Source organism: Palaemon carinicauda, chromosome 22 (assembly GCF_036898095.1).
Source record: "Palaemon carinicauda isolate YSFRI2023 chromosome 22, ASM3689809v2, whole genome shotgun sequence".
In the NCBI taxonomy this organism is placed as follows: domain Eukaryota; kingdom Metazoa; phylum Arthropoda; class Malacostraca; order Decapoda; family Palaemonidae; genus Palaemon; species Palaemon carinicauda.
This window is the reverse complement of record NC_090746.1, coordinates 21234995-21248901: the sequence shown is the minus strand read 5'-3', so window position 1 is coordinate 21248901 and position 13907 is coordinate 21234995. Positions and strand designations below refer to the sequence as shown.

Sequence of the window (13907 nt, the reverse complement as noted above, 5' to 3'; positions counted from 1 at the left end):
TAATTGTCTTTGTGTAGGCTATGTATACGCACACAAATCTTTACGTATGTATATATACATATAACCTATATATGTGCGAGTTTGTAATTGTATGTATGTATGTATGTATGTATGTATATGTATATTTATATGTGTGGGTGTAATGTATATATACCGTATACTGTATGTATTTCCGTATACATACCTTATAAGTAATGTATATGTATAGGCTATATATACATATACAGTGTGCTATTATTCTTGTTATTAACTAAGTTACACCCTAGATGGATAAACAGGGTGCTATGAACCCAAGAGCTCCAACGGGGAAAAAATACCCTAGTGAGGAAAAGAAACGAAGAAATCTATAAACTACAAGTAATGAACAATTAATGTGAAATATTTTAAGAGCAATAACAATCGTTTGAAATAGATTTTTCATATATGAGCTATAGAGACCATGTCAGCCTGTTCAACATAAAAACATTCACTACAAGTTTGAATTTCTGAAGTTCCATCGATTCAACTGCGTGATTATATATATATATATATATATATATATATATATATATATATATATATATATATATATATATATATATATATATATATATAAATGATGTCAAAAGCTGATAAGTTTTTATATAATTGCACACAACCTCTCTGGAAAGAAAGCCAAATTTGAATGACAAACTATAAAAAAAGATGTATTTTTTATATCCCAGTCCCGGTATTAAATTTAGGTAATGAGATGGATGGGCATTGGAGGGGACCGTAACCACCACGAAAGCAATGGATTAACTTATTGACAAAAATGACTGTTTACTGCGCATTTGAATATTATTTTGTTCTCCGTCAGTGCTGAATTACTTTTGTTACGATCTATCATATCCTTTTGAAGTCGCTTTAAATTCAAGAAATGTTGATAAAGAAAGAAAACTTTTGAATAGCCTGTTAGATTTTCATTAAAGGGGTTAAGAGTTGTGGTATCCTATTGGAAACGTCCCAGCTTGGTGATCTGTTATTATTATTATTATTACTAGCTAAGCTACAACCCTAGTTGGAAAAGCAAGATGCTATAAACCCAAGGGCTCCAACAGGGAAAAGTAGCCCAGTGAGGAAGGGAAACAAGGAAAAATAAAATACTTTAAGAACAACAACACCACCAAAATAAATATTTCTTATATAAACTATAAAAACTTTAATAAGAGGAAGAGAAATAAGACAGAACAGTGTGCCTGAGTGTACCCTCAAGCAAGAGAACCCTAACCCAAGACAGTGGAAGCCCATGGTACAGAGGCTATGGCACTACCCAAGACTAGAGAATAAGGGTTTGATTTTGGAGTCTCCTTCTCCTAGAAGAGCTGCTTACCATGGCTAAAGAGTCTCTTCTACCAAGAGGAAAGTAGCCACTGAACAATTACACTGCAGTAGTTAACCCCTTGGATGAAGAGAAACTGTTTGGTAATGTCAGTGTTGTCAGGTGTATGAGGACAGAGGAGAATTTGTAAGGAATAGGCCAGACTATTCGGTGTATGTGTAGGTAAGGGGAAAATGAACCGTAACCAGAGAGAAGGGTGCAATGTGGTACTGTCTGGCCAGTCAAAGGACCCCATAACTCTCTTGCGGTAGTATCTCAACGGTTGGCTGGTGCCCTAGCCAACCTACCTGGAATGGGTTTCGAGCCCTGTACAAGTCCGATAGTTTCTTGTAGTGTCTGCAACCTCACCAGCCTTGTGAACTAAGGAAGGGGGTTTGGGTCTACCTATAGGTGTACCTGCTGAATCTTCGGTAGCTATTGCCTGGCCATCCCTGGTCTTAGCTTGGGTTGAGATGGCTTTGGCGCTGATCACACACACACACACACACACACACATATATATATATATATATATATATATATATATATATATATATATATATATATATTTGATCAGTCTCTAGGGCATTGTTACTATCCCTTACCTCTTCCATTCATGAGCGACCTTTGAACCTTAAACCTTTAAAAGGTTGAAGATTGCTATATCCATAAGTTTCCCGTTAAATGTAGTAAATTTTAGATATTTGATTAGGAAACTTTTCTAATCTTTGGGTAATATCGTGCGAGATTGAAATTAACGAGTAAAAAGTCTACTTATTTTCGGCACTGATAATCCATACAGTATATTCCGGAAAGAGAAGAGGATGTTTAAAAGGGAAATCTTATTCGTTTTTTCTCCTCGCAAGATTTATCTCGAGTTTTAATAATTGATAATTATTATAGCAAGTCTCATGGATAGTAAGTGTATACTGGTTCAATGCCCACCGGTATCTCTTATTAGCTACAAGGTTCATATTTACTAAAGTTGATGTTTTTTTTCATTTGAATGATAATAATGATATTCTTAATCATTATAATAAAATTAATCTCAGTAAATTTAATAAAAATGTAAATTTTTGATAATAAAACGTCGAAGTTGATACCATAACCCATTGCATACAAATAATTAGAATTTAAAAAATGCGTATTTGTTATATAAATGTAACAATGTTTTTTTTTTAAATATTCTGCTGCAATTTTATATGAGGAAAATGATTTCCGAGACAGCTCTTCCGTAATCAAACGCCTTAAATTGCACACGGCACGTGTGTGTGGGAACTTTTTAGTGTTACGAGATTGGCGAGAGAGTGAAACAGTGTGGGAACTCACGCCAGAATCTCATGGAGACTTTTAAATTACGTTTGCTATTCGAATGCAATGGATTTATGTAATTCTTAACAAAGAGAGGAAGAAAGTCCCCAACGCTGGGATTTAGTTCCGGTAGTTAAGTGTCGGTCCTGTTTATGGTTACGTGATCCATAAATAAAAGAAATAGGAACGCATTCAATATCAATAGTCCATAAAGCCTGGTGAATTATTACGAAATAACTGATGTATTGGAATAAGTTTGTCATTCGTGAAGCACACACACATGCATACACAGTTATCAGTTTTATAATGTTTATTATCTTACTAGTGTACGCTACCCGTCAATAGATTGTTGAATGTTTAGATAGATATATACACAAGCGGAGAGTCAATCCTGCCTATGCCCTCTCCATTTTCCTAACTACAACACTGCATCTTGGGCTACTCAGCGTGACAGGAAAAATATATATATACTCCATGATATATACCGATATATATATATATATATATATATATATATATATATATATATATATATATATATATATAATGTAAATTAAACCACGAGGCTCTAAAGACGTTATAAGATGGCTAATATATATGACTTTTGCTAAAAGGTTGCAGTTTTTCACGATTAATAACTGCACAGCGCACCTAAGTGTTCAATTGTGTAGCAGTGTGGTGATTGCGTGACCTAAAAATCCTATTTTTAACTCTTCCTCTGATTATGCAATAACCCTGGAGCTTTTGCTAAGCATGGGAACTGGGAAGAAACCAGCACGAAATGTTTTAAATGTTTTTATGTGTGCAGTAGAATTTTTTTTTCTTTCTAGATATACCTTGAAACATTTTAGTCGAAGTCAGGTTCTAAACTATGCATTGATAATCATCTTATTTACTCATTATTATTCCTAAGTCCTTTAATTGAATTTGGTTGGGAATGTTGTTTTATAGATTCTTGAGTCTTTACAAGGTCGTTAGTTATTGATTGTCATTTACAATAGATTAGAAAGATATTTGATGAGAGAGAGAGAGAGAGAGAGAGAGAGAGAGAGAGAGAGAGAGAGAGAGAGAGAGAGAGAGAGAGAGAGAGAGATATCCTGACCTATGTTTGAATATCTAGAATGTATGGTGATGTGAAGGGAAAAATCTAAAGGTAGTATATGGTATCCTAAAAGATGGCGATGCCTAAATGCGAGTTACTATATCATAAAAAAAAAAAAAAAAAAAAAAACTGCATTAGATCTATTATTTCTATATTTTGATAAAAAATTTTTTTGAATATTTTCTGCACATATTTGATGTATGAATATGGCAATAAATAGATATAGTGTGTGTATTTAATAAATGGATGGGCATTTCTTCTAAAGCCGAAGGTAGAACTTCATACCAATTCATTCTTACGCTACAAACTATACAACGATACCTGTTCCCAAGATCATGTACAGCTCCTCTACTGTTTTATAGCAAATTTTCGGGTCAAATTTCCTTCGTTTTCATGCACTTTTTTTTTTCCTCTTCATATATCAACCTTATAGTGCCCCGTGGTATACAAGCCTTGTCTTCGATAACGTGACTCGCTATTGTGTGCCTGTCATTTTAGTGTGATATTTTACAATGTATATTTTTTAATTCTAATATTTTTGATTTTACATCTCTGCTTAGCTGTTTTTCTGTCATTAGAATTATAAAATGAGGGGATTATATGAGTTTTAGCTTTATTTATTATCTTAGAGGACTGTAGGTTGTGGAATATTACGTACTCACGGTGTATATTTTCTGTTTTCGTAGTATTATTAGAAATGAAAATAAATAAGGAGAAAAAAATCATTCATAGGCTATCATGATCGCTTTCCAATGTTTTTTGGGTGTGAGACAGGCTGAAGATCTATTTGGAGGCACGGACGTTGTATAACGTCTCTAGCATGGATGGGTTAAAGCCCTTCCATTCTAATAATCTTAAGTCACTAGATGTCGCTCCATACTTTTGGCTTAAAGATGTTGAAAGCACATGCTCCTTATAATTGTGTATTTTATCAATATTTTTCAGTTGCATATTTTCAGGGTGTTTAGGCCATTTTACGAAATTTATTTGTTCCATGGGTTTTCATTCTTTTAGGTGCTTTGCTGTATTTTCCTGTTTTGCAGTGTTAGAATTTGGAGGAAATTATATAACTTCTTAAGGGGTTACGAATAGATTTTAATATGTTTAATTTCTTTCCAACAAGAATTTCTAAATATTTTCTTTCCTCTCTTCCTCTTACTCTTGGTTTGTTTGATACAGTAATATTAAAAACAATAGAAATAAAGCAAATCTTATTCAAAATTACATACATGAAACCAGGTTACAATATCATGTGCAATCATGTAAGGAATATTTTTTTTTTTTTTTTTATGAAATCTCTCGGTATTCCAACTCTCAAACGAAAATGATCGTAATTTACCGTCCTGAGAAAATGAAAGTTGAGAATCAGCCGTAATCAAATCTTGTAACATTATCTAACACGGATCTTACATAACTATCTCAACCCGGTGTCTCCCGAAAGGAGCTAAATAATTTAGTGGGGGGAAATTCAGATGGTGAAATACATTCATGCGATTTTAAGAGGGAATCAAAGAAGAAAGGTATTTTCCAAGCGGAAGAGAATGAATGAATAAGAGACGGCCCTAATTGGTGTCAGTCATCGTGTCGTATTGGCTCTAATGCGCAGGATCGCAAAGCCACAATGATGGGAAAATGAAGCAAGTCTTGGGAAAAACAAGCTCGCCTTAAGCGCGCTCTTGCTTGCAACGCATCTCTCTCTCTCTCTCTCTCTCTCTCTCTCTCTCTCTCTCTCTCTCTCTCTCTCTCTCTCTCTCGTTGATTTGACGGAAGTTGTTGCTCAAGAACATTGATTGTATTACAAGAGAAAGATAATGCAGGTTTTTGTTCATAAATTTCAATCAGTTATTCTTATCGAGTTTTACTTGTAATAAAAAAAAAAATAACTGTTCAGGGGGATATAATTAATTAAATAGAAAAATAACTAAGAATATATTTGGTAATTGAATTTTTCTCTTCCGGAAATTATTTGAGCAATTCTATGTCTTCAATCGGAGGTGAAAGCGGGAGGAAGGTGTGATTGCAAATAGAAAACAAAACAGGAAATAATAACCGTTAAACCAAATAGTTACGATACAGATCAAGGAAAATGAGAAATGTTCTAGTTTAGGGAAGTGTCTGCCATATGGAAATTGAAAGCCGGTTTGTGAGTGTTTCGTAAGATGGATGCAGAAACATCTGAAACCCAAAGGTGTGGTCTTACCACTATATGCAAATGCAGTCTTTGTTTGTTTTAAAGCAAACAGTGACGGAAATCATGAAACGAATATTGACCGTTTCCTTCTAGTGATTTTATTGTCTTGATATTAAAACAATGTAACTGCGAATTAAGGAATACATTTCGTTTGTTGAATATGTTTCTGATTACTTATTCATAATTTTCAGAAAACTAAGAATATATTTCGATGATTGGCTATTGCTTGAATTACGTGATAGAACTTAAATCCTAAACTTCTTTAGAATTTTATAAAGGATCATTCATCCACACACCATCCTCTTTGTCGGAAATTATTCATCTTTCCAATTTATTTTTGCGATTAATGCTTTTGGTTGTATAAAAATTGTGTTCAAATTGATATTTTTCGGTGGATAAAGGAGAGAAGGACGTATAAGTTCCGACTAGGTGGGTCTAAGAACTTGATGGAATAGAAAAAAATATTGATATTTAGGAACTGAATGAGGGGACATTGTAAATAAATGCTTTACGATTCTCACATTTTATATGTATGGTGATGTATATATCGACCGTATGGGCAGCACTGGATAAGGACGTTAAAAAACTAAAAAGTAATATTTTTTAATTGCATACAAACATATTAGTGACCTTTACTAGATAATTTCATTCATATATACACATATTTGATTAACATATTAACTTTCTATTCTTTATGCGACAAAGGTACCTAATGATTTTAGCTACGAAGTTTAATCCGGGAGAGGGAGGGCCTTATGAAATCACTTTTGACATTATGGTCTGATAGGAGGAAACGATGCTTATATTATGGAGATGTATGGTAATGTAATTACCCGATCACTCTCCCTTTTATCCAAAGTGGCTTTCTCTTTCGTTGAGTGAAAGGTAATGTGTATAAAGTGGTTTGTCCTTCCCCTCATTACAGGTTTGGTCGTCATAGATGGCATTTGGAGGATCGTGACTAGGGAGAGAGAAAGAGAGATTGTCACAAAAGGTGTTATTTCCTTTACTTTAAATGTTAAGCGTTAATTTTTTTTTTCAATTTAATCGTCGTCCTCATGACGACGTAGTTTCATAGCTTTTTCTAACAGCGTTTAAAGTTTTGCTTTATACTTATCATTAAGGGTCTTACATAAAAAAGTAGCTAATGCTTCAACTGATTTTCTCACGGGATAAAATGTTCGAGTGGAACAGGAGGGTTATTGATATCAAAGCTTTATCATTACCCAGAAAACACGATTTCTTGTGAAAATTCTTCTTGTGATCATTTTGTAAAAGTGGGGATACCTTAACGTGTTGAAAGGCTTTGCGTATCACCATGATCAGCAAAGCTGTTCTAATCAGGGACACCCATTGGCCAGCGTGGTGATGAAAATGCCAAACCCCAGACATGACTAGGGATATGTCTGAGGCATTTGCCCTGCTAGACTAGAAACGACTGCATTTAGTATTGTTGCATTATCAGTATATTATTAGTCTCAATAGTAGAAGTAGTAATTGTAGAATTCTGACAACTTAGAGTGTCAGAAAATACTGTGATCACCCTTACACGAGTTGCGCCATCATTTAAATTAATTGGTAACTGCTATTACAAATTATTAATAATTGTTTTGAGAGAGAGAGAGAGAGAGAGAGAGAGAGAGAGAGAGAGAGAGAGAGAGAGAGAGAGAGAGAGAGAGAGAGAGAGAGAGAGTATATATATTTATTCCCTCATCAGTGAAAATATCCATATAGATGTATACGCTTTTTATTTTCTATTACAATATAAGTAATGACTGGCTTTCTACTTTCAGATCGAGTAGCGTCCACCGGAGCCTGGAAAATCGTCGAGATCACGACAGTCAGCCCTTTTGCCATCAACCATCTTTCCGGATACTGACGAAGTCTTATCTCACGCCCCTGATATTGTTGTGCTGACGCTACGAAGTGCGCTCTTTAAACCCCTCCAAATGATGCGCTTTTATCCGCCATATTAGAACGAGGCGGAAACAATAACGGTAAATTGAGAACTTTATCTTTCACAGCGAAGGATTAACTACTACTCCCAGTCGTTACATTTCCGTCCTTAGTAATAAAGAGGAGTTTCTCTGGATGTGTATTCGTCGAGTAGATGGTTTGCTTCCTTTAGATTGAGCTCGATGATGAACAGTCGAGGAGAAAGTGTGATGCTGCTGTAGTGCTGTCGATTGCTAGGGATGAGAGGACGGGGAGGAGGAGGAGGAAGAGAAAGAAGAAGATACTTAATCATATTTATTGTTGCCTTTTGCCCATTGAGTGCGGTGCTTGAAAAACGGCTGTCCGTCCGCAGTGATGATCGAGAATAAAGTGGACAGTACCAGCGACCATTCGAACTGTTAACGTTTTCTTTTGTGAGAAAGAAAATCGTTAGAAACCCTTTTCCACCGGTACTGGAATGCCAAAGACTCGGCCATGCACGTGCAGAGACGCAGATCTCCACGCGCTAGTTCCCGCTGCCGCGTGCGACGTCCATGGTGGAACGCCTCCTCCTCTTCAGTCACCTCCCGACACGGAGAGGTCGCGCCGGTATTTACCGTCCCTCCTCCGGTGCATAGAAACTGCGGGGGTGCTGATAGCGACCATGCTCTGAAGTCCGGGATAATGAACGTTCTCGATTACAGTGATCGGACGGAAGGTTCCCCCAGTGAAACATGTGAAGCAAATGATAGTTTTGTCGAAAGTTTATCATCCGTGTGTAGTGAGCATGTTGTCAAAACGCCGCTTTATACTCAAATCGCCCATGAAACTTGCACGGAATGTGCCACTGTTCAAAATGTACTCCTGCCAATGCCATCATGGTTCGCCTCGCCCTTACGGAATTCCTCGAAAACAACGTCCAGAAGTCATGTCAGGTCGTGGTCTCTCCATAAAAATCTCTGGGCTCTGACGCTGATGTCAGTGGCTCTCTTAGGCCTGACAATACCTCTCGCAAGTGCCAACACTCCGCCTAGATTCGTGCTCGACGGACAAACGGAGATTGTCATCAGACTCACCGAGGGAGATGCAACACCTGTAGGTAAGTAACTGTTGTATTATAAGTTCTGTATCTATGTTCCTTTATTGTTTAGTCTATGAGTTATTCTCTTATGTTTGCAATCGTGTTTTCTATAATATTACTCAACGTAAGATAATCTGGTGGGTTTTCAGGGGTTGTTGCATATTTTCCTTTTTGGTGATATATGGAGTTTCACTGAAGAGACATGTATGAAATTACATAAAAAATTTCATATTGCTTTTAATATGATTATGTAATATGTTCTATCCACCCTTGAAGCCATACAGATAATTCTTATTACCCAGATGTGTATCTATATCATCATTAATAGAAACGGTGCTAAAATGCTAACAGTTAATTGTACGGTGCGCAGATTTACTCCAATCATTAGTATCTCGTAACCGAAACCGAATAATAGCCTTGACACAATTTATGAAGGTCTACCGTGCAGTTATTGTCAATTTATTACACTGATAGGAAATTCGTGCAAATTATGGTTTTGCGGTGCAACTCCGGTTGGCGATTGTGGCATTGTATCTGAAATTGGTGATCTTGTGGATCCTTTGGAGGTCATTTCTTCGAACTGGGACTCTCGAGAAAAAAAAAATGTTTGGAAGGGGGCAAGTCAGAAAACCAGTTCAAAGTTTAATTATATGTAGTTGTAGACTTTTTCCAACTTGTGTTATTTGTAGGGCATTTTTATGGGCGTTTTTGTTATTATTAATGTTCATAATGTATATTTACATTTGATATTTAGGATATACAACTAGTTATGTCTTTTGCATTGGGTTGTTTCAGTGCATGTACATGTTTATCATATATTTATTTCGTCAGATATTAATTTCTGTATATATGTATGAGAGAGAGAGAGAGAGAGATAGAGAGAGAGAGAGAGAGAGAGAGAGAGAGAGAGAGAGAGAGAGAGAGAGAGAGAGAGAGAGAGAGAGATGGTTTGCCCCTGATTTTCAGAATGTGTTTATATTTTCATTTGATTCCTAAATTAACTTTTGTATTATTTTATGTTTTTCATAATTACCATAAAATATTCCCGATAGCAGAAAATGTTCTTCAATGCTTTGATTCAAACATTATCGTCCCTTACATATGATTTTAGTAATAAGAGATAAAAAACAATTGGTTGTTTTGAAATTTAAAGAGAAAATTAAGAAAGCTGTGAAAATACAGTGACAATGCAACACAATAAGAATTTTTTTTTATAGGTGTATGAGAATGGTTTTCGGTTTCGTATTTTTGTTATTAGTTTGCAAAATACGTTTCCATATATTATTTACATGATTTAGATGCATGGGGCCACTATCACAAAAACCGTGGTCTGAAGACAATGATTTCAAATGAGGATTCAGTGATGGAATGTCACTCGTTCACCAAAGAATCGATCCTTTATTTGTCTCTCTAGATAGAGAATTAAGAGCAACAGATAATCTTGCTGGTCTTGAGAACAATTCCTAAAATGTATATACAGAAAGGGCAAAGTTGTGATCGCGTTAAAATGTATGAATAAAGCTGCTGGTATGAACTTTGCTATATGTGGGGACAATACTTGCTTAAGTTAACACAAGAGATACTCGAAGGGAAAGTTTGTGCATCATGCGACGTATAATGATATTTTCTTAGAGGAAGACTTCTTATAATATTAACTGATCTTATCATGAAACGATAAAGATTATTCGTAAGCCCAAAATACTGATGGAAATACTTTGAAAAAAAAAAACTAGATACTGACCCAAGCGGAAGTTTAATTCCAACATCCTCTTAAATATAGCATACTGATTTTTTATGAATTTGTGTGTCTACTAATCACAACATCCTTGGCAGAGGTGAAAAATGATTTAGCATCATAGGGAAAAAGGTAAATGAAGAATATAGGAAATCGCCGTTTCTATTAAAGTTTCCGAGGTTATATACCCGTTAATTGCTTATGTCATTAAATGAAATAATGATGAAAGATCTAATTTGTGAAGTAACTTATGTGGGGAAGGCCAGTCTGCATTAGCAATCTACGGATAAACTCATATGATTTAGACTACAGTTTTTTGCCTTTATCTGTCCAGCTTTGGAGTTCTCTCCATTTTTCTTTTTTTCTGTTTCCAGATGCAAATTTATATTTACATCAAAATTATGCTAGATATTTGCATTTCTATTTCTTTTCCATCTCCATTTCTCTCAAAAATATTTAAGGCTTAAAAAGGAAGTCTTAAGTGTGTTAACGTTTATTAAACCTTCAGTATGCCCAATCCTGACTAAATTAAATACCGAACGAATCGCATAGGAATCGAAATCAGCCGTGTGTATATCGAGAGAAGACAGTGTCATGATAAAAAACCTATAATTCCAAACGGGAGAAATCATTATTACTTAAGGTTACTTGCCAACTTACACTCATTAACAATTTTTTAGCATTTGGGCGATTGTTCAAAAGTAGTTTTTATTGACATTATTGATAAATCGAGTTTTTCTTTGGAAATGGTCTTGTCTCAACATTCGATGATTATACATTTATAGCAAATCTTTACTTCTTTATGTAAGATACGGAAGAATTAATTGAACTTAGTTGATCAAAAGGCAGTTGACACTTTTGGAAAACTTGTATATTGGATTAAGCAATCACTATCAACAAAGATGTTTCCAGTAGTTATATTTTATCATCTTTTAGAAATTCATAGTTTTTTTTTTGTGCTAATCTCCATTTTCATTCAACAATCTCTTCGAAATACGTAGTTTGAATAAATTATTTTTGGGCTAATCTCCATCGTAATTTTAGTGTTTATTTTTTTTTTAAATACTTTATTTTTTTTTTTGGGGGGGGGTGGGGGGTTAATCTTCATCGTAATTTTACAGTCTCTCCAAAATACTTATTTTTCATTACACGATTTTTTTTTGGCTAATCACCATCGTAATTTTATAGTCTTTTCTATTTTTTTTTTAATCATAATTTTTTTCTAATCTCCATCGTAATTTTATAGTCTCTTCGAAATTCTTTTTTTTCAAGTACATGGTGTTTTTTTTTTTTTGTTTAATCTCCATTGGAATTTTACTATCTCTTTGAAATACTTTTTTTTGGATACATGATTTTTTTGGGTTGATCTCCATCGTAACTTTACAGTCACTTCGAAATGCCTTATTTTTTTTGTGCAATCCATTTTAATCAGTTCAACCAGTTATTCTTTTTGTTTACATGAAAGTGGTCAGCAATTGCTGATGACCATTGCTTCACTCCCGTTGGCATCCTGAGAACAGAAACACAATGGTGTCATTTAGTAGCCGATCGATCGTAACCTTTTGGGTCCGTTTTCACCATGACAAAAAATTGGAGAACTTTTATATTATCTATTATTTGCTTCGGCTTAGTAGTGGCAGAATACCATATTAGTGGAAATATATTGAAGAGATTGTTACGTACATTATTTATATCCTAAACTGCAGAAATGAAGCATGAGAGGTTTATAGTATATCTAATATCTAAGTAAAAAAAAAAAAGCTCTAATTTTGAATTTCAGAAATACATGCAGCATAATACAAATCGAACCTACATATCATATATGCTCTACGCGCACACCTATATATATATATATATATATATATATATATATATATATATATATATATACATACATATATATATATATATATATATATATATATATATATATATATATATATGTATATAATACAATATAATATGAGAGTGTATTTAGACAATTGCTTAGCCACCACCCGAAATATTTTCATCTATATCATGGTGCTTTTATAAATTTAAATTATTTTTATCAAGTTTTCAGCAACTGAAAATTGCGATTCTGCGTTTTTTTTATTCAGAATAGAAAGAAATTAAAAAGAAAGTTGATGAAACGCAACATTTGACTGTTGTTTAAACTATTGTAACCAGTCGATATGCAATGACCTTTCCAGTTTGCTCTCTCTCTCTCTCTCTCTCTCTCTCTCTCTCTCTCTCTCTCTCTCTCTCTCTCTCTCTCTCTCTCTCTCTGTGATTCTAACGTGCGGTCACTGGAGATGGCACGCGAAACTTGTAATTATGATACCGGTTACCTTTGAAGATCTGGAGCTAATTGTAGAAGGTTCTTTGAAACCATTGTTGTAATAGTAGAGGGTTGGTCATCTGTGTCCGCTGCCTCGACTCTTAACTTTCCCTTTTTTTCCAGAGCAGCATCTTTATCATTTTTCATCTATTTGCTCTAAGTCCCTCTGGGAGATTCTCTTTAGCTTTCACATTTACGTTCGTAAAATCTGACTTGTCTCCTGCCCATTACGTTGTTCATTTTTTTTTTTCTTTTTTGTTTTGTTGCAAGTTATCAGGGCTAAAAACTGGAAACTATTTGCGGGAAAATAGATTTGAATGCAAAATCATCTTGATTGTGGGCTTGAAGCTAAATGTTATTGGTGAAATGCCAGACTCGGAATTTAAAAGAAGAGAGTAAAAAGAGAAAAAGCAAAAGCGCTTAATATTGAGTGGTGCAGAGGTGTTTATCTCGGAGACGGGCAGTAAATTTGATAATGCGTCGAACGAGCATTCAACCGAATGGATTTCTAGGCTTTGCAATTGGCAGATTACGCGGATTGTTTGTCATATATTTGATTTAGATGTATGATCAAAATATGATAAATAAGGCACAAATTTATTCTTTCTTTGGAATTTATGACCAGAGTAAGACTTGATTCTCATTGTTGGTGGTAGCTCGAGCACGAAGTGAGAGGGACAGGGAGAATGTTATGTATTCAGTCAAAGACCAATGTAAAAATGTCGTAAGAATTTATAAGGGTTTTCACAATAATAATAGATAATATTGAGATGATTTTGACTGGATGACCGAATAAACAGAAACGGTTAGAATCGGTTATATATATATATATATATATATATATATATATATATATATATATATATATATATATATATATATATATATACACA

General features: G+C 34.5%; 1 protein-coding gene across 6 annotated transcripts in view; it reads left to right on the top strand.

Moving 5' to 3' along the window:
• The window catches only part of Cad88C (cadherin-88C), a 372106-nt gene that overhangs the window by 195899 nt on the left and 162300 nt on the right, over positions 1-13907 (top strand). For all 6 annotated transcript variants that reach the window (XR_011039409.1, XR_011039408.1, XM_068346033.1 and 3 more), the window contains exon 3: positions 7737-8977. Coding sequence is in view for 4 of the 6 variants with exons in the window: in XM_068346033.1 (XP_068202134.1) it covers positions 8374-8977 (604 nt within the window). In the remaining 2 variants the exon portion in view is untranslated. The remainder of the gene's footprint in view (positions 1-7736; positions 8978-13907) is intronic.